The sequence below is a fragment of the Pogona vitticeps genome, chromosome 2, assembly GCF_051106095.1.
Source record: "Pogona vitticeps strain Pit_001003342236 chromosome 2, PviZW2.1, whole genome shotgun sequence".
NCBI classification, from domain to species: Eukaryota; Metazoa; Chordata; class Lepidosauria; order Squamata; family Agamidae; genus Pogona; species Pogona vitticeps.
In genome coordinates this window covers 150,537,366-150,561,795 of record NC_135784.1, presented here as the reverse complement: position 1 = coordinate 150,561,795, position 24,430 = coordinate 150,537,366, and the positions used below count along the sequence as shown (strand labels likewise).

The 24,430-nt window shown below is 45.9% G+C and overlaps 2 protein-coding genes across 5 annotated transcripts; one reads left to right on the top strand and one right to left on the bottom strand.

Annotated features, from left to right (window-relative positions):
* Nucleotides 1-2,618: 2,618 nt before the first annotated feature.
* FKBP11 (FKBP prolyl isomerase 11) lies at nucleotides 2,619-18,649 on the top strand. Its single transcript, XM_020785652.3, has 6 exons — nucleotides 2,619-3,198; nucleotides 3,582-3,647; nucleotides 6,290-6,377; nucleotides 7,005-7,038; nucleotides 8,524-8,594; nucleotides 9,994-18,649. The coding sequence occupies exons 1-6, from the start codon at nucleotides 3,040-3,042 to the stop codon at nucleotides 10,209-10,211; spliced, it is 636 nt and encodes a 211-aa protein (XP_020641311.3). The 5' UTR covers nucleotides 2,619-3,039; the 3' UTR covers nucleotides 10,212-18,649.
* DRC2 (dynein regulatory complex subunit 2) lies at nucleotides 10,209-23,700 on the bottom strand. 4 transcript variants are annotated; one of them, XM_020785605.3, is made up of 10 exons: nucleotides 23,546-23,700; nucleotides 22,338-22,499; nucleotides 21,768-21,925; nucleotides 19,295-19,462; nucleotides 18,063-18,232; nucleotides 17,840-17,978; nucleotides 16,186-16,383; nucleotides 13,309-13,527; nucleotides 12,632-12,784; nucleotides 10,209-11,858 (listed from the first exon to the last, which is right to left on the bottom strand). In XM_020785605.3, exons 3-10 carry the CDS (start codon nucleotides 21,897-21,899, stop codon nucleotides 11,544-11,546), a joined length of 1,494 nt encoding a protein of 497 aa, XP_020641264.3. In that variant the 5' UTR covers nucleotides 21,900-21,925; nucleotides 22,338-22,499; nucleotides 23,546-23,700; the 3' UTR covers nucleotides 10,209-11,543. The 4 variants fall into 4 exon arrangements, with proteins under 4 accessions (XP_020641264.3, XP_020641255.3, XP_078240493.1 ...); XM_020785596.3 differs by having other exon boundaries at nucleotides 22,338-22,502; nucleotides 23,546-23,697; XM_078384367.1 differs by lacking the exon at nucleotides 23,546-23,700 and adding an exon at nucleotides 23,132-23,517.
* Nucleotides 23,701-24,430: the final 730 nt, after the last annotated feature.

Sequence of the window (24,430 nt, the reverse complement as noted above, 5' to 3'; positions counted from 1 at the left end):
AACATAATCAATCTGATTCCGGTATTGCCTATCTGGTGATGTCCATGTATAGAGTCGCCTCTTGTGTTGTTGGAAAAGAGTGTTTGTGATGACCAGCTTGTTCTCTTGATAAAACTCTATTAGCCTTTGCTCTTGCCCTGCTAATGTGAAGCTAATTGCCCATCAGATTAATCTACCTCCAAATACTTTGCATTACAACAGCCATATTTGCCAAAAATTTAGTTCCTGGAAAAATACACTGTTCTCCCAGCAATTAAATTTAGAATAAATAGGGAAGTCTGAAGTGGTGGCAAGTGATGTCAGAAATCTTTGTGCTGCTTTTCAATTCACAATAATTTTTGTGTTTATCTTTTTTTTAAATCAAGGATTTAAAATTTGGAGATTGAAATTGTTGGCAAAGGAGAGATGGGGCATATGTGGGTTTCTCAAAAATCAAAAGGAGAGTACAATGCCAAAAGATCTGAGAACCAGTTTAATTGTTGTTAAGTGCCATCAGCCTCTCTGAATTACTGACTTTCAAAAAGTTATGTAAACAATAATCCTGCTCAGCTCCTGTAAGTCAATCCAACTCTTATTTGGGCTTCCTCTTGTTGCCTTCAACTTTTCCCAGAATTATTTTCTGTTCTAATCTTCTCAGGATGCGGCCAAAGTATGACAGCCCCAGTTCCAATATATATATATACAGTATATGCTTCTGGAAAGAGTTCAGGCTTCATTTGATCAAAAATCCACTTACTGTATTTTTCTTTCTAAAGCTGAGACAGAAAGACAAGATGGCACCCTATTCCAATCTGCATCTAGAGGCTCATAGGACGGACAGCTGCAACTCCTCCATGGTATGGCCTCTTCTACCACCCGTGAATAAGCAGACTACTAAGTTGGCAAGGAAAGAAAAATGAGTAGATCATAAACCAAAGGACATATGTGTTGCTTTTGAGAAGAAATATGGAAGGAGAGAGTCATGATGACACCACTTACATCCTTAGGCAGACAATTCCACATACAAGGAGCAGCAAAAGAGGATAAGATACTTGTTTTTGGGCACAGCAGAATTTTAATAGATTTATAGGAGTGGTTCCCTACCTTAGGTAACCCAGATCTTCTTGGATCGCATTCCCAGATGCCTCCATTACTGGCTGTGCTGGCCAGGATTTCTGGGAGTTGTAGTCCAAGAACATCTGGAGGACCCAAGGTTGTGAATTACTGATTTAGAGGAAGAGGTGATGCAAGCAGGGACCAGAGAGAGCAAGCAAAAAATATTTGGTGCTAGTCTGTAGAGACGTTTTTAAAAGAGGGATTTACTAGGGGGTTGGGTGGGGCAAAGGGGATGGGAAACCGAGGAGAATGTGCAATGTCTGTGCAGCTGGGGATAATGTGGACTGTAATCTCAACACATCTGAACAGCAGTAGATCAAGGGAGGCTGCTCTAAGAGAATTGAGACGACCAGAGAGATAAACAATTTGAGGGCATCAGAAGATTGGATGGAGGAGAGAGGACCTGAGAGGCAGAGACAACAACTGTAGTCAAAGCAGGAAAAGATCAAAGTAGTAGGAAGCAATGCTCAGCAAAGAACAGTCTAAGTGTCTGCAGCACTGTCCAGGAGAAGTAGCAGGGTTTAGGAACTAAGCATGAGGAGCCCAGAAGAGCCAAAGAAATAAAGATGAAGCTGACAGATTAAGTGTCTGATCAACAAAGTAAATGATGATGTTATCAGTGTGGTGCTTGGCCTGCGCAAACAAGGCCAGGCTCCAATTTGGCACAATAAAAACACAGGGGTAAACATGTTGGTACATTTATAATGTGGTGATAACTTATTTGCCGGCCAACTAAAAAGGCACACAAGTCTTCCAAAAGCTTTCGCAGGTGTTTGTGCCTTTTTGGTTGGTCTGATACAGGCAATAAACCCAGTAATTACCTTAAATAGGTTAATAATGCAGTGTGAATATCTGGATTTCTTCATGTGCGCTGGTGCTGACTGGACAGGACAGTTTTAAAATGACTAGGTGGCGAGATGAAGTCAGGCCACTTAATTATAAAATAACACCTCTCAAACTGCATGGTGGATCTCCCAACCAGAAGACAAAATGAAAATAAGCAGAGGAGGCCAGAAGTTAAGGCAGGCTTTCATTTGCCATCAGACTTAACCCAGGGCCAAAATCTCCCACCATGTAAACCTCAGAGGGGCCCCCAGGTCTCTTCCGGGCGGTTGCCCCACTGTCAGGCTGCTGCCTCTCTGGACGGGGAGCCCTTCCTAAGAAGCCTTAGCACGCCCTGGCCACGCTAGCGAACATCTGCTACGGTGAGGAGACTTTCTCCCCTTCCCTTGGGCAGCTCTCCAGGCCGCCTGGAAAGCCGCTGGGCAGCCCGTTTTGAGGGCAGAGGTAGAGAGGGGTGTGTGTGGGTGTGTGTGTTAGGATCGCTCCCCCTTCTTCCCGTCTCAGCTGAAGGAAGAGCAGCTTGGGGTCCACACCTGCCCCTGGACCGACGGCCCTCTCCTAACTGAATTGAGGCTGTCCCGCCCATTGGCCCTGTAGAGACGGCCGGATGACCCTGCCCAGACATGGTCGGATCGCAAACACGTAACGCAGCTCAGATTATGATGGTGGTGGTGATGATGTTTCGTCGTAGGCTGCTCCACCATAACAAGAGAGTGCGGCCACCGGACTCCCCTCCCCGCCTTTTTTGTTATCTCACACAAATACCACCTTCAGCTACATTTCCTTGAGCAGCAGCAGCAGCAGCACTTGGGTCTTCTCCCGAAAAGAGTCACGCGTGTCCCGGCTGGGAATGGCCCGCCGCGGGAGGAGGAGGAGGAGGAGGACCCCGTGGCGGCCGCGTCTGCTCTGAGGCGGGCCACGCTGGCTCGCCCGCCGGTCCCCTCCTCTGGGGCGGGGAAGAGGGCGCCAGGGGGCGGCGCCAGGGGGTCCCGTCCCCCCCCGTCCCCCGGGGGCCTTAGGTGTCCGCCTGGCAGTTGCCGCGCGTACTTTGGACGACGCCGCCGCTGCCAACTGGCCGGGCGACCCCCTTCTCCCCTCGCCATGCTGTCCCGGCGCCGCGCCCACCGCTCGCATGTCCCCCTCGGCCTCTTCCTCTTCCTCCTCTCGAGCTGTGGGGCTGGGAGCCGGGCGCAGGAGGCGGGCGACGAGCCGGAGAGCCGAAGCGAAACTCCGCTCCGGACGCTGCAGCTGGAAACCCTGGTGAGCGCGGCGTGGCGTGGAGCGGGGCCGGGAGGGAGGGAGCCTCCCACCGGCCGAGATGACAGCGGAGGATGGGGCCGGAGGAAGAGGAGGAGGAAGACCTGCCTGCTCCAAAGTGGGCGCGGGGGTCCTCCCCTCCGTCTGTGCAGGCTCGCCAGGTGGGGGAGGCAAACTCAGCCGCCGCGTCTCGCCGTGCATCGGGCGCGTGCCTGCTGGGGACCCGGGGCGGCCTCGGCAGCGCATCTACGGTGGGGGGGGGGGGGAAGAGGGACCTGCAAAAGATTCCCCCTGCAGAGAGCGCTTGACAGATGGGGGAAGGAGGTGAGCGTCCGTCCGTCCCGTCGCCTTCCTCGCCCTCAGCTCGGGCCGTTTTCCCTTTGCAGGTGGCGCCCCCCGACGGCTGCACGGAGCGCTCGGCGACGGGCGACACGATTCGAATCCACTACACGGTAAGGCGAAGGGAAGGGGACGGGGACGGAGCGGGGTGCGCGGCTGCCGCGAGGCAGGAGAAAGCCGCACGAACCACGTCAGCACAACCTCCTCCGGCTGGCTTTGCCGGCGGCGCCCGCCTCCTTTCGGGGCGTGGCTTCCTGGAGCCCGCCCTCCGTGTTAGGTCGCGGGCGGGGGGGGGGAACGGAAGGCTCCGTCCTCAAAGGGGGGGGGGACGCGGGAACCCACTTGAGGGAGCGGGCCCATCCGCCCGCGATAGGCCGAGGCGGCCAGCAAGGGAGAGGGTTTGGAGCCCACACTCTTGCCCAGAGCGCGCGTCTGTGGCCGAGCCATCTGCTTCTTTGAGTTTGAACTACAACTCCCATAATCCTTCACCACGGGCTGTGAGGAGCTGGAGTTGATAAGCATCGCAGGCTGGGGAAAAAAACCACATTGGGGGGTGAGGGGGGAGGGAGTCACAGTTGTCCGCCTCACGCACACGCTGTAATGCCGAAGCGAAGCCCACGAGGCCCCTCGAATCAGGACACGTTCTTGCCGAAACGGGGCAGCTGAGCTTGTCTTTGGACGTGTGAGACCTCCAGATCTGACGAGACCCGTGTGTTTTTACCCCCAGACGCTTGCAATAAAACCGGCGGAGGCCGGGAGATATTGGCCATCCTTATTCCTGATAACAGGCTTTCCTCAAAAAACATGGCTATTGATCTCTTTGCTCTGGTCACTTCCAGATGTTGGAAGCAGGACTATACTACTTGAAAGCTGCCTCAAAAGCTTGAGTTGCCTCTCTCCCTTCCCCCTTTTCCCCCCCATGAGGAAAAATGAGTTGGACTGAGACAGAGGGCCTTGTGCCACTAGCTGGCAGTCTGTTTTGGCGCCTGATTCAAGGAGGCTGGTTGTAACTCACAGCATCCTATATAGAGAGCTTTAGGTGCCTGGCATCTGAAAGTCAGCATGTAGGTATCTGGAGGCAGTCCACAGCTCAAAATGGTGGCATGAGGTTTTCTCTTTCCATTTGGCCCATAAACAACCAGTGCTGACATCATGTTCACTGCCCGGTCTGAGGACCTTCACCTTCTGAAGCGGGGCAAACAAAACCTTTTTCTTGGTGGCAGTCATCCACACTCCTCAAAGTCACACTCTGGATACCAGCTCTTTTTTTGATGTCAAAGTTGTATTTATTTATCCAGGCTTTAAAACCTCTTAGTACCTATTGTTATAAGATAGTGATTTCCCCCTCCTTTCACCCGCTTCTTTTTATTTTTGTTTTGTTTTACATTGTCTTTCAATTGACCTGTTCACTGTTTTATTTTTGTAAACTGCCCTGTGAGTTCTTACTGAATTAAAGGGTTGGATGTTAAATTATATTTGTAAACAATTAAAGCAAATGCCCTGCAACATAAAGCCCATCCCCTCATGTCTCTGAGTTAAGGAATGAGGGCTGCAGGTAAAAAGAACTGTGAGGATGGAACGCAGCTTCTCATGGACAGAGACCCATAAAGACACGTAGAGGCACCAGTGCATGCAAAAAGGTGTGTGCACACCTGTGTTTGTGCATGCATAAATGTGTATGTTATCTTTGCTTAAGGTGGCAGCATAAATGTAACCATTCTATTGCTGCTTGTGATTGAAAAACCCCCACTCTCCATTGCAGAGTGAGGTGTTTTCAAAGTTTAAGCTTGCAACCCTATGCTGTAAATAGCTTACACATTTGCCTGGGACTAAGTCCTATGGCATTCAGTAGCATTTTACTTTATCCTTGGTCATAGCATTGCCATGATGTTTTCTTACACATGGAAAACAAAAGGAGGCTTAACTGTGTATTGACACCTGAGAACACTTGACACTTTGTCAACTTGATCATTTCATAATTCTGTGTTGTCAGATCAGTTCTGACTTATGGTGATCCACATAGAGATTTCTAGTTATAAAGTCTGGAGATGGGGCTTACAAGTCCCTCCTTCTGGTGGCTCCCAGGGACCATGCGGCTTGCCTAAGGCTATACAGGTGGCAGGGAATGTCATCCCACCAGCTATACCTGCTCTTGATGATCTTGGCCAGTCCCTCTCCAAGAAAGCATAATGAGGAGCTGGATTCCCAGCCCTGATCCTGCAGCCATGTGCTCTGACCCACTGAGCTATATCAGCTCCTTCGTCCTATTAATCCTAGTCAACTGATCAAATGAGTTCTTGCTGATTAAGGAATTTGAACATTTTTAGCATAAACATTTTTGCATAAAGCTAAAATAAGCAACTGTTTTTAGGTGATACACATGTATGCCAGAGCAGCCGCTATGAGGCATTTCATTCAGTGGGAGAGAGGGAAATGTATGCCTTTCTTAAGGCAATTACTGTATTTATTTTTAAAATAGTGTGGAATTATCCTATTCTGTACAAAATTGCCACTAATCAATTTTGTTGATATGATTCTCCACTTCTCTTTAACATTTCTTTTAGGCTTTTTAAAAAAGCCATTTAGGAATTGGGCAAGCCTGAGCTCTCAGTCTGGTTAGCATCCACTGAATTGCTAATATGGGCACTCTGCATGCATGGTGTGTTGTTTCTTAATAATTTGTGAGACACCTTGGGTCCCTACACTGGAGGTAAGGCGGAAAGTAAATAAAATAAACAAATGCATTTCTTTGCAGGGTACCCTTGAGGATGGCCGCATTATTGATACCTCCCTTACCCGTGACCCATTGCTAGTGGAACTGGGCAAAAGACAAGTCATCCCAGGTAACATCCCAGGACATTTGGGTAATGAGATTAGTTAGGGAATGCACCAAGGAAAATAGACAGGCATGGAAGAAGAAATTTTGTTTCCCCTACTGAACACACAGGTAGAGGATAGAGGAATGTCCGTCTAGACAGCAATGTGGGTGAAATGTTTTTCCGAAGTGTAGTTGATCATAATCTGAACAGGAGTTAGTGTGATGCCATTGCCAGCTACCAAAACACACACAAAAAGAACCAAAAACTGCTTTTGGCACAAACCTTTATAAATGTGCCATTGAATTTAGTGAGAGTGATTGCTGATTAATGGAATTTTAGACTGGTTATTAGAACCATACCTGTTTAGTGTCGATGGGAATAATAGTTCCTTTTTATTCCTCATTCGTCTGATCTTACAGTTTCTACGTCCAGTTCTAGATGCCATGTTTTTAGAATGTTTTAGATGAAGGGAAGAAGTTTAAAGGAAAACAGTACTACGTTAATTTATCAGGACATATTTAGGTCTTCAGTAAGCAGTGAAGTCAATATCCCTCCCCCTGAAAGGATCTTGAGTACACAGAGAGCCACAAAAATCCATCTCCCCAGATATTCTTCTCCACGTGTTTCTTCTTTTTTTCCCCTTCTCATCAGGCTTGGAACAGGGTCTACTGGACATGTGTGTGGGGTAAGTAACTTACAACATTTGTTTGCCTGTGGCTGGGTCACTGCCTAGAATCTAGAGAATTTGCTAAATTTGAAAGAGATAATGCCTTAGCAGGCATGTAGAATATTTAATACATAATTTTACTTTAACAATGCATAGCTGTACGTATTTACTCAGAAATAAGTCCAAATGGAGTCAATGGAGCTTCTCCAATGGTAAACGAGTAAGCAATCACAGCTTAAATTTGGAGCAGAGCTGAAGAGAAACACGTTCTGCCCTTGTCTACTGGTCAGAAGAATTAAGAGCCACTACGAAGTTGCATCCTCTGCTTCCTAAGAAGACTTAGACTGGCTCCCTGTACCTGTCAAAGCCACAGGGTGCTTTGCCTTCCCATTTCCTTGCCTGAAAGCTCAGCCTGAACTGCTCATTTCCGCAGACGTGCAGAGCTCACAGGGAAACCTGCTGCATGGCTTCCTCTATCAGCTAAAGGGCTAAGGGTAGTAAAGATCTAAGGGGGGGGGGTTGCAGCTCTTTTGTTTCATACTAAAACAATCTCTTGTTAGGGGTTGTGGGGATCATGGCTGAAATTTTCCCAGTGACTAGTAAGTCTTCAGATGAACAGGGCCAGACTGTTTCACCCAGCTCTGTGGCACGGATATATTCTACAGACTGAGGCAGTAGTCTTGTATTCACTTAACTCTTGAATACATTTCATTTGATTCATTGGGAACTGCTTTCCGGTGTACATGCCTAGGATTGCACTCTTGGACTGTACATCAATGGCCTTTTCCTGGGAACTGCACCATCTTGTGCAGGCGGAGTAAGCAACTTATGGCCAGAATAGAGAGCCCCTCCCCACACCTACTGTTCAGTTCACAAGCTGGCAGTGGAAACTGAGATAAAGGTTTTTGACAGTAAATCTTTATATTAGCAATCTGAACAATTCATAGGATTCTGAAGGGAATGCTATTACATGCAGGTTTGGTATATCACTAAACTTAACACACAAGTTTGGTGTAAATATGTTCTATATTTATTAGGGCAATTTCTGATGTTGAAGGTAAATGGAGAAATTTTCCACTTGGTAATATGTTAAGTTATTGCCGTAATGCTTTTCCTTATTTGAGATATCTTCGCTCAAACTCTCTTGCAGACTTTAATGCATGTCACAATTCTTTTGTTCCACTGCTGTGTCTAATCTCATGTTAAACTCAGAAATCCTTCATTTCTTAATTTGAGAACATTCACTATGATAAAGCTTAAGAGCTTTGGGTCCAGCCATACAAACCTATGAAGTCAGGAAAAACTGGTCTGACGTGTCTATCCAGATTTTCCTCTGAATCTGGCTCCCCACCAAAGATGACGGCATAGCTTATTTCACCGAAAGCTCCAGTTGATATATGCCCAACAGATCCCTTTTACAAAACCCACTGAATTCAAGCGAAGTGTGTGCAGATGTCCTGTCCTGCCCTGAGATACTGACATTGTCTTTCTTCTTTCTGACAGAGAGAAGCGGAGAGTCATCATTCCCCCTCACCTGGCGTATGGCAAACGAGGTTCCCCACCAGCTGTCCCAGGTAGGCTGGCAGTCCCTGAGCACCTTCTCACTGAGCATTCTGCAGGACCTCTTGGCTGATGGGGATGTTCTTACATGCCTATCAGCCTATGTTTTTACAGATTTACTTGTCCACTTGTCTCCCCAAGAGATGTTCATATGGAATCTTTGCTGTGATTTGGGGTTGAGGGTCAGAGATGGAGAGACATTGCAGATGCTGTTGGTCTCATCACACCTTACTGTTGCCTGTTCAGTACAATATTAAGAGGGCCAGGCATTTCCTGGAGCACTATCAGCATTCTTATGATGTGAAACAATTCCATGTGAACTGTCACTGGAGAACCTCCTAAGAAGGGATTTCTCTACAATAGTTGGGGAGGGCAGAAAGGAGAATTGGGCTTGTGAGGGAAGTTGAAGCACCAGAGATTGCCAGAGTGTAAATGAGTACACATGACTCTTGTGGAGAGGCTGTGATTCCAGACACAGTTGGCTCAGAATACTGTATTAGGTTAGGAATTAAGGTATCTTGCCTGCTGGGTGGTACCAGGACTGGGTCACAAGTGGATGGCATCTCCTGAAGGAGTCCTAGGTTGATCACCTATCACTAAGACCATTGTTTTCTGTTCTGTGGCTATCCCATGCGTTCTGCATGTAACCACATCTATGCTTCAAACCCACTTATCAACTTAGTTAATAAGCATATCTTGGAATCAACCAAGGGTTAGACTATAATTTCAATTAGTTAAGAAACCTTTGCTTCACTTGCTTATGCCTTGGCTGGCAGCCCTCAGCCACAGTAGCCTGGTACACTGTGTGGACAATCCAGTCATCACTTGGGACAATTTTTAAATCGTATCAGCCAGAGTACAAATATAGAGTTATGGGGACTGCTGCACTGGCATCTCCTGGTCAACTGTGCCATACCATGATACCCACATGAAGAGGGTAAATGCAGCTCTTTCAGTCTCCTGTGTAGAGTCAGAGAGTGACCCTACACCAGGGCTACAGTATTTGTGTCCTTCTGGCCATTCTTGAACCTCAGCTTTCATCAAATCTGCCTATCCAGTGGGGAGAACTGGTAGAAGCTGTAATTCCACAACCTGCAAATAGGCACAGTTTCCACAATGGGCCCTATGGTAATCTTGGAGAGGGGGCTGGAAAGAGATTTTGCCTAGTAAAAGGAAGATAGCACTAGGCGACTCTTGTTTCCCTTGTCTGATAGAGACCTACTCCTGTAGCTGCAGAAGCACAAACCATGTTTTTTTTCCTCAGCTGCTGAGGATGAATTACACGGGTGTGCCAGATTTCCTGTGTAATGATTCGCCTACTCAATCTCTGTCTTGCCTATAGGGTAGTTTTCCTATTTCCAGCCCCAAACCCCACCCCCAGCCATATCTCACTGAACTCCTTCCTCTCTCCAGCTGATGCAGTCCTGCAGTTTGAGGTGGAGCTAGTCGAGCTCTCCAGAGCCAGCTACTGGCAGAAGACGCTGAATGATGTGCTACCTCTGCTCAGCATTGTGCTTGTCCCAGCACTGCTGGGGCTCATTGGCTACTATCTCTACCACAAGGCCCAGGCACCCCGGGTATCGAAGAAGAAACTCAAGGAGGAAAAAAGAAACAAAGCCAAGAAGAAATAAAGTCACCCCACCTTTTTTATATATACATAAAAAATACAGCTTTGTGGCTATTTCTGTCTTGAGATGGAAAGTGCGCGTGCAGGGGTGGATTAGGGAACATAAATGCAAGTGGAACACCCTCCAGCCAAACGCCCAGAGGTTAGAATGGGAAGAACTGACCTCTTCAGCTGGGAGTATGAATTTCCTTTAACCAGGAAAGGCTGTCTAGGAACCATTACTGTGAATGCTTTTGACATGAAACCAGGTACATGAAACGGTTACTAGTAAAACACTGAAGGCCATCTAGGAATATATTTTGTGAGCAGCAGTTACTGGTTTAAAACATTCTGAACTCCCATTAGCTGTGTACATTCAGTGATACAGATTGTGCTGAAACAGAGGTCTGCATTGAGGGAGCTTTTCAGATCCTTGAGGTGCATGTACACTATGAGCTTCAACTAGTTTTAACAGTTATTTCATCTCCCTGTTATAGCATTTAAGAAATACTAATGAAGATCTCAGCACCCACACCAAACAACTGAGGGCGTGTTAGAGATGCTGGGAGCATCTGTGCTGGTTGAAGAGGCACAAAGCATACATAAGGTAGTAAATATGAATATAGCCTGAGAGCACACGTTAAATCCTGCTGCTGGACACAGCAGATCATTATGTATATTCCTACTTATGAGGTTGTCCACAGGATTGGGGAGTTGCAGTATAAATTATACCCTCGGGGACTATGTGCCTGAGCCTCACCCCATAGGCTTTATTTTAGAAACAAAGCCAAACTACTTCCCACATGGCCAGCTGCAAAACAAGTGTAAGCAAATTTGCCAAATTTGAGGTAACATTGTACAGTTTTTTCTGCATTGCTTCAAAATACGGGATTGGTGTTGTCTAGTGGGGTTAATGAAGGAAGACTTAAATAAAAATGCAACAAATTGGAAAGAGGAAGGCAAACTAACCATATGCACAAACAGGCCAGAGTATCAGCATGTTTCAAAACACCCATTTTCTGTCTTTGCGTCACACCAGATATCCCACAACAGGTTTGCTTTTTCCATGTTTTTGTTTATGCACTTGCTTTGCTTTGAGCAAGAGGTAGAGTTTTTAAAAGCTTATGCATAGGTGTGGCGCTGAGATCTTTCTGGATATAACATAAAAAGCCTTGCCCACGATTCTACTTGCAGAGCACAAAGATTCCTAGACACATCAGCTCAACTCTGTTTAATTCTTTCAAGGCAACTTCTCTTGGGAACAGACTTCTCCAAAAAGTCCCAATACAGGTCTCTGGTTCAGCTGGGACCCATCAACAAGACAGATGCAAATCCTTGGAAATCCCCAGGTGCTGTCTTACAGGATTCGTGAGACCTCCTGCGCGGCCTCTATAACATTATAGATAGGCCGCTTGACCCGGGCCTCTCCCACAGGCACAGCCTGGGGCAGGGATGGAAGAATACTCTGTTGGTTAACAATCATTAACGGATTGATCTGGCTCAGAACCTCATCATTCACTGAGATGCCATCTAGATATTGCTTGAGCAGCTGCCTTAACTTGAGGTTGTCTTGGAGCAGGGCTTCTTTATTCTGCTCTAGAGAGAGCTGTTCAAGCCTCACCTTGTTGTATCTTTGCCAGAAGCGCTCCAGACCCACATAGTCCTGCATCATCTGTTTTAAAAAAAGGCAGAAGCTCTGGCTAGTTGCATGTCATTATACTGCTACTCCTATCTTACTGTGTGCAGCAGGCAGGGTGGTGGCCAGACAGGTATGCCTGCTTGGAATTGGTAGTGGTGTTGCATGAAATACTCAGCTCCTGGGCAGTCTTAGATCTAAATAGGCTTTTTTGGGAATGTAACTGCCTTGGGACTAGTTGAAAACATAATTTCTTGTGGCTGGATGGCAGCAGCAGCGAAACAGCACCCAATCAATCAATCAATCAACCAACCAATCAATAAATCAATCAAATCAGCACTTTAGGCAGGTCTGTTTGAATAAAGGGGGTGGGCAGAAATGATGCATTCTGGGAATAGAGCCACAGACAGAACAAACATTGGAAGATCAAACTACACATGAAGCTAATCATGCCACCTGCTTCCCCTTACCATTCATGGCCGGGACATGGACTGGAGAAAGGATCTGATCAAAATTAGGACTTCCACCTTCCTCTCCTGCCAAAGTCTCAGTGAAAATGTCTCCCCATAACTGCTGCTCATCTCAGGGTCAAAGCCTCCCCTTGCCCGTGGTAGTTTTGCCTCAACTCTCCCATCTGGTCTGAAACAGAAGAGCAGTGAATGCCAACCTGACAAAGCCCTAAGGAAACAGGATAATCCTGAACTTCCAAAAGCGATTAATCCAGGCACTGAACTAAGAGGATAATGCCTTCTTTGTCAGTGAAGCAGATAGAGGTGCACCCCACCCATATCTACCTTCAAGCTATTTACCTCAGCTAGTGGCTCTGCCGGTTTCTCCAGGACCACCTTATCTGCAGCCCTCTGTTCATCCCAGCTCAGGGAGCTAGCATAAAATGGCAGCACCTTCTCCTCTTCGGACTCCAACCTCCGACACATTTCAGCCAGGCGAAGGATCAGTTCTCCCTGAGGTGAAAGGAAGCAATAAGAATTGGACATTGTTCTCCATTAGGTTTGGTAGGGGCAATGATCCACATGACTACAGTACAGTCTGTAGTTCCATTGAGGGCAGAAGTTAGGGATATCTAGCAGCAAATTTACAACACCTTACCTAACTATCATTCCAAGGCTTCTTTTGGCCCTTTAACTTAGAAAGCACCCTCCTGCATGGGTAGAGAGGAGACCACCTCTTTCCAGCTGGACATGAAAGGCTGAGGGTCAGAAGGCTACATGAGACTTGGTTCCAGTCAGGGAGTAGAACCCCACCAGAAATATGTGGCCAAAGTTAGCACATCTACAACTATTTTCTCCTCTAGACTTTGTTTTGGAGTCTGGAATCCTTAAGGCCCCCAGAGATCACTTAAAGTTAATACACTCCTCGCTACCATCTTTATTTTCCCACTTTCATTTTCCTCCCTGTATCTTTTTTTTTCAAGAGGGGGAAGAAGGTCAAGCCAGGAGTGCCCTGCGGCATCCATGGGACATTTCACCTTCGCCACCACATGTTCCAGCACTTTGAGTGCCCCGCTGCTCTCCATAGTCAGCTTGGCCAAATGGCTGCGGGCCCTGGCTCTTGCCCGGTTCATCTGGCACTTCAGCTTCTGCAGCTGTTTCAGCACCACCTCTTTCTCCTCACGGACACGCCGGTTTTGCTCCTCACTTTCTCGTGCATGAAGTGCAATCTTGTTCTTCAGGCTGATGATCATGTCCTGGGAAAAATCAGACCACAATCAGGAAGAGAGATTCAGGCTGCAGGAGGTTCTCTGCAGTAGCTGTATAGAGGAGAGGGGAAAGGCGAAGAGAGCTGTCCCTGCCCATTTTTGCTATAGTCACGCCTGCCTGGGCACCCGTGGTGTCCATACAGACTCAGCCCTCGCCTACCACCAGCACATTGCCCTCAAGTCACTTTCCCCCAGGTTATACAGCTGTCAACTCAGAAAGGTCTTCCTTGCCTCAGCTACAAACTGAAAATTTAGCAACAGGAGGAGGTGTAATTAAGTGGCTACAGTATTTTGCTCTCAAAGAACCAGATGGACAAAGCACAGCCCTATAGAATTCAACTCTCAGCATATTTTGCCCTTGGCTAGGCTGGCTACGGCTGATGGGAGACACAGTGTAACAATCTCTGGAAGTCCACACTCTGCCAGTATCTGCCCTTGGAAGAATCTTGCAAGGATTCAGTGGCACCTGCCTAAGTGACCCCCAGGGGACAGATCCACACAGGAGGGGTTCCCTGAAATTAGAATGCTTGGAAACTGTTCATGGAGTTGACAAAGATGTGTGGGCAAAGTGGATGCAAATGGCAGAAACCTTTGTCATTTGCACATGTTATTACAGCATACCCCTACTGCCTTTTTGTCTGAATGCAACAGCACCAACTTCGCTGGAAAGCAACCATAAAGCACTGAATTTGCATGTAGAGGATGGATAAGGATGGAAGAACAGCCATAGGACATCGCCTTGAAAGATAATTGTGCTACTTTTGTAACTTTAAATTAAAAACGAACTTAGTCAAATAGGCACTCCTATGCAGAATATGAAAACAACAATATGAAAATGGGTAAAACATTTCAGGAGATCATTATGCATTTAAAAACAAAATGAAAAAACAAATATATTATGGTGCCGGACTAACAAATATATTTCAGAGTGAGCATCCATCAGTAACAATCCACTTGCAGTACATTTTTAAAGTGTTTATTTTCTTGGAATCTTTTTTTTTTTTAAGTGAAAAGATTGCCTCCATGCTGAAACTGCAGTGCTTCTAATCTAAACTTATCTTAAAAATAAAATCAATGTATTTCAAAAATAAGCAAGAAGAAACATTCACAAAACAGGCCAGTAGAATTATGTCACTGACTGGCAATCTCCAAGTGATGAAACCTCCACAATATCATTAACCCTGAAATGTTGATGGCTGAAAAGATAATAAGTCATCATCCTCAGTGCACTCTTCAAGAGAAGAACTACATTTTCCAGCTTCAATGTTGCTGCTGTGAGTTCTAGAAGAGGGCATTCCTGCCACACCAAGCTACTATTATGAAGGATCATGTCCTTAATCCTGTGCAGGACAAGAGTAAAACTGACCCTCTGCCAGACAAAATGGTATGATTGTGTGGATAAGACCATTGTGACTTGGCAACAGCTCCCTCCTGAAATCCTGGGATATTTTCTGGACTTAGAACCAATTTTTCCAAGTTTGGTGGTGAAGTGGAGTGAAAAAGAAAGTTGATTTTCTGAACAGAAACCTGGGTTACAGCAGGGGCTTGGTGTATTTTTTGTCACTCCTAACTCCCTGAATTCATCTATGAGACACTGGAGGACGTTATTGTTCTCCCTTCTGGACTTATTTCTAGAAGCCCATGTGGCAACTTCCAAGCTTTTAATCTGCCCAGGATCTACCCACTATCCACACACTTCATATAACCTTAAGCGTTTATCTGTGGCCACACCAGCTCCAGAAGGGACAAAAATACTTTTTCAAGAAATTGCAGTGGTAATGGCCGTGAATGTAGGACTAACGTAAAAGCACTGCTCCCAACAAAAAAAAGTGCTTCCATATGCAAGCCCAGCCAAGCAAAGGGTTAAACCGCAGTCCCGCTTGCTCTTGAGGGAGTCATTTGCTTGTGGTCTGCCAAATGTATGAAGCAGGCTACAGATCAGATGATTAAACAGAGAGGCTGACTACCCGGGCTATTCAGCCCGTTGTTTGGAGTGCTGCAGGGGCTGGTTGCTGTACTCTTAGAGATGGCAATCAGGTGACGTCTTTGCTAGAGTGCACCAACTGTCCCCAGAGCTTTCCTACCTACAACTTTCTGGCTCCTGTCATGGGGCTTCTACTTTTCTGGTGTGGATAGGATCCATGGTGGTGGCTTTCGTGGCAGGCAGTTTTTCCACCAGCCCTTTAAGAGAAAGCAAAGAAAATGTTGTGGGTTGTTGTTTTTTTATTTATAGCTGATGCAGTGCATCAGCAATAGTCTATATGCAGTCAAAACAATTTTCCCTTCCTCTGTCCTTTGTAGAACAGTGGAAGTGATTAATTTTCCAATATCCTGAAGTGGCTCACTGATTAAGGCACTTCACAATGTTGGCAGGAGCCATTTCTAGGCTTGATTAAACTGTTCTAATTAAGCCCAGCAGTTCCCAAGGGGCCCACACCGGCTTGCTCCCTGATCTTTGTGTAGCCATGCCCCAAGAGATAAAGATGGCTGAACAAGGTCCCAGGGGATGTTTTTCACACTGTGATTTTGGAGAAACCCAGCTATGTTTCAGGAAGAGCTCAACAGTAGAAGAAATGATGCCTGACTGTCAGCAGTCCTCTTGGCCCAAACACCTTCCTGGATACGTCAAAAAGGGACACAACCCACCTGCATTTTTTGCAGCTTCCTCATCTGCCTCTCAATCTCCTTGGTGCTCTTCTCATCCCTGAGTTTGAGGGCTTCAAAGGCTATCTTACGGTCCTCTGTTGCCTCCGTATAGTTACGTAAGGCCTGCTGGAAGCGTTTCCACAGTTCCTCCACTTTGCCCTCCAACTGCATGCGCAGGTAATGCTTTTCCTCCAGGTTCTGGGTAGAAAGGAACATGGATCAGTCCTCCACCAATCCCATTTGTGCTTGCTCAAGAGGCACCCAATTCACTGGCTCCTTCTGGTCAGGAGCTTAGGAAAAAAAATACTTTTTTGGGCTCTCACTTCCAGATTTATCAGCCAGAAGCTGGCTGAGGTTCCAAGAATGTAATTTTTCCAAGCACTGGATCAATTTGGCCAGAAACTCCTTTCTCAAGCAAAAACAAACTTTCCTTGCAGCCACACTACAGGGATGTATGTCTGTCCCCCCCTTTCCCCACCACGAAGTTCGAGCTCCACCTACAAGAAATCCTGTCGCTAAAGAACTGTTGCAAACACTGGAAATAAGGACAGCCTGCATGTGATTGCAACCATGATCCTGGTTTCCCAGCTGCCAGGATCTGCTGTGTAGCTGTACTTTGAATCTTATCATGGAACTAATTTTACAAGGAATACAGAGCCAGCTGCTATTACTCCATGTTTCCTTTCTTCTCTCTTCCAGGTGACAGGCAGCATAACACAATGTGACATTATCAACAGGTGCATTTGGCCAGCTGCCAGCCAATTATATGGGAGGAGATCTGGAAACACACAATGCTAAGAAATAAGGTCATGAGTTGTATCGCTGGGGAGAAGAGAGAGAAAAAAAGAAAAGAAAGAAAGAGTAAAGGTGGCTGAATGTTTCCTTCAGTATCTAGGTCTGTCTTTAAGTGGGCTGTGAACCAATTAAGCCACAAAATAAAACTGCATGTATGAGAAGAATAGCAGGAGAAAGGAATAGCTTCAGTGTATTTTGCTTACATAGAATTATGATCCAGAGCCCCATGTCTGAAGACTACACAAATCCCTGGAAGAAATCCTGTCAGAGCATATAGGGGAAGTATTAACAGACAAAAAGCCAAAGGAATACACACAGGCTTACTGGAGAAGTAGTGGTAACATCAGGCACATGGTACATATGGGAATTTTTCATTTCAGAATGAAGTTCCACTTCGATGATAGCTCTACCAAGTAAATCCATATAGCTCTTGCCTGCACTTCATCTGGTTAACAAAACCAAAAATCTACCAAAGCATCACGGTTATGCTAGTTTATGTGATATATTAAAAGTCACTTGAAAGAAACTAAGCCTTGCAATTCTAAGATGATGATGAGTGCAAAATTAATAAAATGAAGAACACTGCTGCACAGGCAGTTATCAAATGAGATGCCAACTTACAATTAAATACTTGAAAAATTTAAAAATTACGTATTCAAGAAGATTTAAGGAGCACACTATTGCTAATATGTACCCACAGATATTTTGCTAATAACATTCTCTTGGAACATAACATTCTCAACTTGAGAATAACATTCTCAACTTGGAATAGAGAATGTTACTCCACCTACCTCCCATTCATTAGCCAAAGTAAAGTTTGCCACAACATGTCATTTCTCTCCCACATCTTAACTCACACCTTATTCTTAACATCATCTCTTGTACTCTGAAAGTCGAGTCTGGCCTCATACTCGCTGTCAGCAAAGTTTTGTTCCATCGCCAGCAGCACATCCTGGAGGTAGCGATTCTCCTGTTCGTGATGTTCTATGATCATCTTCCTGGTGGAAACAGGAGCGGCCTGTATGAGTTCCAATAGTCCCAAACAGCTAGTTGAATTGTAATCCTTTCTTCTTCTTTCCTACCTCTCCGTGTCAAATTCCTTCTGCAATGCTGCTAGCTCAGTCTGGTAATCCTCCTCTAAGTAGTTCAGGCGGCAGCGCTGTAGTTGTAGCAGTTTATCAATGTTGTGTAAGTGGCTGCGCAGGGCATGGGCATACTGAGCTTCTGCTTCAGAAAGATCCTTAGCAAGAGACTGAAAGGACAGAGAGGAATCATGTGGACGAAACCAGCAGTTGTGAAGCAACAAAATACTAGTACGAGGTACCAGTAAACTTCCAGGATGAATCCAGTGTTGTGATGAAAACAGGAGTACTGAATGCTCCACGGACAGACCAAACGTGGACCTCTAAGGCACTCGTTCGAACCTATGGACTCTTTCCCTCACCAGCCCCTCTGCACATTGCTGGTATTATTTGCTTTGTCCTATTCTGTGGCCCACCCACAGGGAAACTGGCATAAAATGGAGAGAGAGAATGTCTCGATCTAAATCTCTCCCTGCTTTGTGCATCACATACTGAAGAAAAGTAAGAGTCATGCCCACAGATCTTCCAACTTTGCCTCTGAGCCTGCCAATTACTAGGATATGTGGCCTGAGCAGATTCAATAAAAATAATGAAGAGCTTGACAAGAAAAAAAAAGGCTCCCTGCATTTAAGGTCTAACTGGGATTTATGCTGCAAATTCTGCCTCAGGGTTCTTGAGTGCTGGACATTAAGATCCACTAGGCTGATGGGCCACGAGGGCAAGGCTTTTATTCAGGATGGCACCAAAATAGATCCTATGGACTATCTCCATGTTTCTCCAAGACAGGTGTTTAGGCAAGCCTTGAACACCTTCCTTTTTCAATGCAGTCTTTAACTGAAATAATTTACTAAGTATCAAAGCAATTTTCCAAATGTTCTGTATGCTTACTAATCTGACTATTACATATTTTTATCTTGACTTATATTTTATTTGTATATGGCTTTGTAGCCCTAAAAAGTGACTGGGAGCACTTTAAGCAACCACAGTATGTGAAAACAACATATTCTTGGAATGTAGGAATGTTGTTATTTGGGTAGTGTGGACCTTTGGGTAGTGTGGGCGGCATATAAATTAAATAAATAAATAAATTAAATAAATTTTCCTTTAGCCTATTCTAGGGGGCACAATTTCATATGTCAGCAATAAATCTCAGAAGATGCCTCTGTCTCTGGGAGAGCTACTCCCTGTCTCAGAGAGTCCCCTTCTACTGGGCTTTCGGGGCCAGGGCTCACCTTAATTACACTGTCTTTGCAGTCCACCACACGTTCAAAGGTCTGGCTCAGAATCTCAATGTCTTTGCGCAGCTCCCTGGCCTTGACTTCACGGAGCACCGTGCGCCACTGCAGGTTGATCTTGTGTAAATTCACAGTGCTGTTGTGCTCCTCTTTGGCCAGCTTTTCCTGCATTGTAGACCACAATCTTACATTACCCCAGACATCACAAGATTATCCTTCAGCCCAAGAACAAGAGCCATAAACACAACCAACAAGGGTGAGGAGATATAAACACCATCAACAGCAAAGCAGAACTGGGGCCCTCCTTCTTTGACAGCCAAACACTACTACACTGGTCCTACAATAACCCATGTGAACTGAATCACCAAGCACATTCTCTTGGGATGAAACAACATAGTTGGCTGTGATGTTTAAGGCTGATGGGAAATCCAAAAGCACCTAGAGTGCCATGGCTGTTTATCCCTGCCTTAAATAATAATAATCATGTGCCGTCCTGTCAATTCTGACTTACGGCACCTTTTCCTGGGCTTTTCCAGGTCCAGAGTATTCAGAAGTGGTTGAGCAGTCCCTACTTCTGGGGGCGCAGTGGGACTGTGCAGCTTGCCAAAGGTCACACAGACTGGCCGTACTCACAGGAGGCACAGTGGGGAATCCAACTCCCAACTTCAGGCCCTGCAGTCAGATACCTAAACCACTGAGCTGTCTTGCCTTAAATAAGTATGAGGAAATGCCTCCTAACAGTGAAACAAATTAGACTAGGTCAGTATTAAAAAACAGTCCTTTCGAATATAGGTAATATCTTAGGAGGTATTAGGAAAGACACCATATGACATTTTATTAGTGTTTTTTTAAATTTAGGGAATATCCACCACTAACTGGAGGCCATCTTTCCTAATCTGTACCCTACAGATGGGCTGGAAAATATATATGCAAGCAGGACAACCGAAACTGCAGGTGCCTTTGGAGGCCAGCTGGCAAAAGCAATTGTATGTCAGAGTGACATACCATCTGGGTCCCAGTACAATGCTGACTCTACAGAGTCACTGCTGCTTCTCCATGGCACAAGTCGTGTCTACATGGCATCAGTGCAAAGAGCGGCAATTGGTTCTATTTAATAGCTGAAGTGTCAGTGAGAACAGCACTGGAAACTTATTTTTGGTCAGAATGCTTCTGAGACAAGAAAATCAGGGGACCGTGGAACACATGCTACTTCACTATAAACTCTAAGGCACGGGTGGCGAATCTCTGTTCCTCCAGATATTTTGGCCCACAGTTCCCATAAATCCCATTCAATATGGCCAATTGTAAATAAATTCTAGGAACTGCAGTCTAAAAAGTCTGGAGAGACAAAGATTCCTCACTTCAGCTCAAAGGCCTATTACAATTCTCCTGAAATAGCCTGAGCTATTTCATGCTTCTTGAAGTGTTAACCACTACTCTACTATGTCAGTCAGGCCGTGGCCTTCCTCCTACCTGTTTACCTTCCATGTCTGCCCTTCACCAATGTTAGAGGCAGGACCAACAGAACCAGAACAGCAGAAGGAAATGGATGAATCTCACAATGATTCAAAACAGCATTTAGGCAAACCCTCATGTCTCAAGGTGTTTTTTGCCCAAAGCTCTTCAAAGATTTTTTTTTAAAAAAAAAACTAGAATTGATTTTGCTTTCAAACATGACTTTCCAAAAGAGGGAGTTCTGAGCTCAAAGTATACTGAGACAAAATACAGCAACTTGCAGTATGTTCTGTCCTAGCCTGCCTTGCTTTGTGCATCTTTTCCCTTGAGCCTCAGCCTAGTTCTGATCTTTTGCCTCCACCTGGAGGAGCAAACAACACAACACTTCCATTTCATAGGGTCAGAGCACACACAGTAAACAAGCTGCTCTCCTACTTTCTATTCTGCGTGAATGATGTTTGCAAGTCAGACAATCTAGCCAAAATGGCATTCTTAGCATCACTCTTCAAAACTCTCCCAGAGTATTTTTAGATTAGTCTTTTATGATGCAATCACCCTGCCTCGTTTACAGATTTTTACAGATTGACAATATAATGCTCAATATGCAACTGCTTCTGTCCTTCATGTTATTAGTTTTCTTTAGATTTTGTAATGTTTTGCTATGTTTATAATATTTTGTTATGTTTTTATGTTTGTTATTAATAAAAAAAAGATTTTAATTGAATGTGCTTAGATCATTTCATCCGGAATCACTCGAAGATTAAATGATTCTGCTATTCTCCCTTAAATGAAAACAGAAGAAAACTCCTGTTATAATTATTTTTTATTTTCAGTAAGCCTACATAACTAATGTTACTTCTTTCTTATATTTGAACATCACTATGCAAATCACTTATAATACAGTGCTTACTGTTGACATGTCGTTCCCTTTCCTGTGGAACATTAGTCCCCGACCCCTAATTTTCCTGCCTCAGAGTAGTTCTATCCTCCTGAAGTCCAGGTGAAGGGATAATACCTTTAGGAACTGGGCCAGCATGTCTTCTTTCTTTTTATTCATTTCCTCTTCAGCTAGCTGCTTCTGCTGCATCATAAGCAACCGTTCTTCTTCAGTCAGCGCTGCCCGTTTTCTTCCCTTCTTCTTTGGCATGGTTGTGCTTAGAAAAACAGGGAGGACTGTGACAAAGAGAGAGGACCCACATGAGCTAAGGAACATGCATTTGATTTAAGCCAATCTTCCAAAATCTGCTATCCCGCATGCTCACTGGGAAGTTGTAGCCCAACACGTTTGGAAGATTGGGGAAAGCCAATTTAATCTAAAAGGGGACAGACCTGACTGTTAAATCCCATTTCTGTTACTGTACACACACCTCTCTGCTTAGAGTGCAGGCTCCTCTAATCCATTCCCCACATCAGCTCTATATGTATTACCCAATTCTTCTTCAACCAAGATGGTATACGTGGCTCCCCTCTTTTCTCCTCCCAGGGACACTGTGATGTGAATTAGGCTCAGATATTAATGGCTGGTCCTAAATCATCACATTTTAGAGAGCTAGGATTTATCTCCTTCCACCTTCCTTTCCCTCACCTTAACTTTTTTTAAATTGTAGTTCTTAGATCTCACGTCTGCCCTGATGCCTTAAATCCAGGTCAGTCTATGAACGAGCATCAATGGCTTTCCCACCACACTACCCGAGCTCTGAAGATTTGCAATGGATACATCAGATGAGACAGGGACTGCTGGGAACACCTGCTGGATGAGAGAACAGAAGAAGCCAGAGGGACAAAGAATAAGAGACCAAAACGTACCATAGTTTTGAGAGTAAACACACACACACACACACACACACACACACACACACACACACACACACACACACACACACACACACACACACACACACACACACACACACACACACACACACACACACACACACTTTCTACAGCCATGCAGAGAGTAGAAATCTATAGAATTGGCAAGTCACTGGTCATGTGCTGACCAATCATACAGAGGCACAGAGCATTTCTCCATCAAAAAAATTGGTGGTGCGATCTCTTTCCTCTTTGCTGGACAAGCACTATGTCTTCCCCAAGAACGAATCTGTCCTTGGATTTTGTCCTCCATTTACCACATGCTCTTCAGACCATTTGCTCCCAGTTTCTTCAGTCTGCAAAAGCGTAAGAGCCTGGCCAGATGTCTCTAAAGGACTAACTCCAGCAACCAGCATTGGGGGGGGGGGACTTTAAATTTTTAAAGTAACACTTCCCACTTCTAGCCATGACAGAAATACTCTTGTACCATCAGGAATACATTCATCTTATGATTCAGGATCCCTGAGAACCAGAGAAGAGGCTGCTCACGGTGTCTTCTGTGCTGACCTCACCCTCTTTCCTTTCAGGCTTTTCTAGACTGGCGACACTTTTATTAGGGCTCGACCTTGTGGGACCTCTTAGGATTATTCAAGCACCCCAAAGGCATGGCTCGCAGGGAAATTCTCTCTCTTCTTTCGGAGGAGGCTGCCTGAGGCCTCTCGGCCTGACTCCCTGTTCTGGGTTCCCATCTTTCCAGTCCGGGGATGCGCATGCAAAGATCAGCAGCTTATCCAGAAGGAAAGGGGGCAGGTGACGTGTGGTCACCCGTCTACGATGAGGCGGACTCTGCTGAAAAGCAAGCTTTTGGCCATTGGGAAGCCTTGAGGCGCCAATTGAGAGACGCGCCGTACGGACGCGCCCCTGCCTCGGATTTCCCCTCCAGGCGAGCGGCGCCCGTGTTTGCTCTTAAACTTCACATACCGCGGGAGGGCTCCCTCCGTCCCTCCGCGTCTCCCCTTCAGCCCCGGCCGCAGCCCACCGAGGCCCCAAGTCTCCCGCCTCGCCGCCCTCGCTGTGGCGGGCCCGAGTGGCTCCGTCTCCCAGCAACGGCCTCTTCCGGGCAAGACCGCGAAGGCGACTCAAAGCCAGAGCGCCCTCTTGCCGGGCTCCTCGGCATAAATAGGGGTTCTTGGGGTGTGTGATTTTAAAAAAAATATCAGCGGTAGCCCAATGCGGGGGTGGGAAGATTAAATCGGGATTAAACCCCAGGTGAGGCGCTTCGAGAGGGAGCAGCGGGAGCCTGGCGGAAATCCAAAGTCTCCTCTCCCCGCACTTCTCTCTTGCCTTTTACCGACGACAGCCAAATTGAGGCTCCCTAAGAGCCTAAGCAGACATTTACTGGTTCTGAATTGGAGGCTTTTTTTTGGTTCGGATGTTAATATTTGACGCTGAGCTTCCTTCGGGAGCTCCTTTAAGCTTTGCACAGGCGGGGTCGGGACCCTTTTAAAGAAAGAAAGAAAGCGAATCAAACAGGAGTCCGTATCATGCAGGGGGTCCGTCCACCGCGCCCCCAAATCGAACCTGAACCGAACCATTTTGCTCAAGGGCAAAGCTCTGATCTCCAGTTTAGGGGGTTTCCCTCCGATTACTCTGTGGTAGGAAGGAGAAGGCACCTGAACCTTGGCTCTGGAGGAAAGATCTGGAAGCTGGCGACGTTATAAGACATTTCTACCCCACCTACCCACCCTCCGCTTAGACACCAACAGCAACGTCCTGCTTCAGAGGCTTTTTTGGAAATAAAGAGGGCCGCAGTTACCATGACAACAAAACCTGTCTGATACCCAGCATTTGATATCCAAACGCACA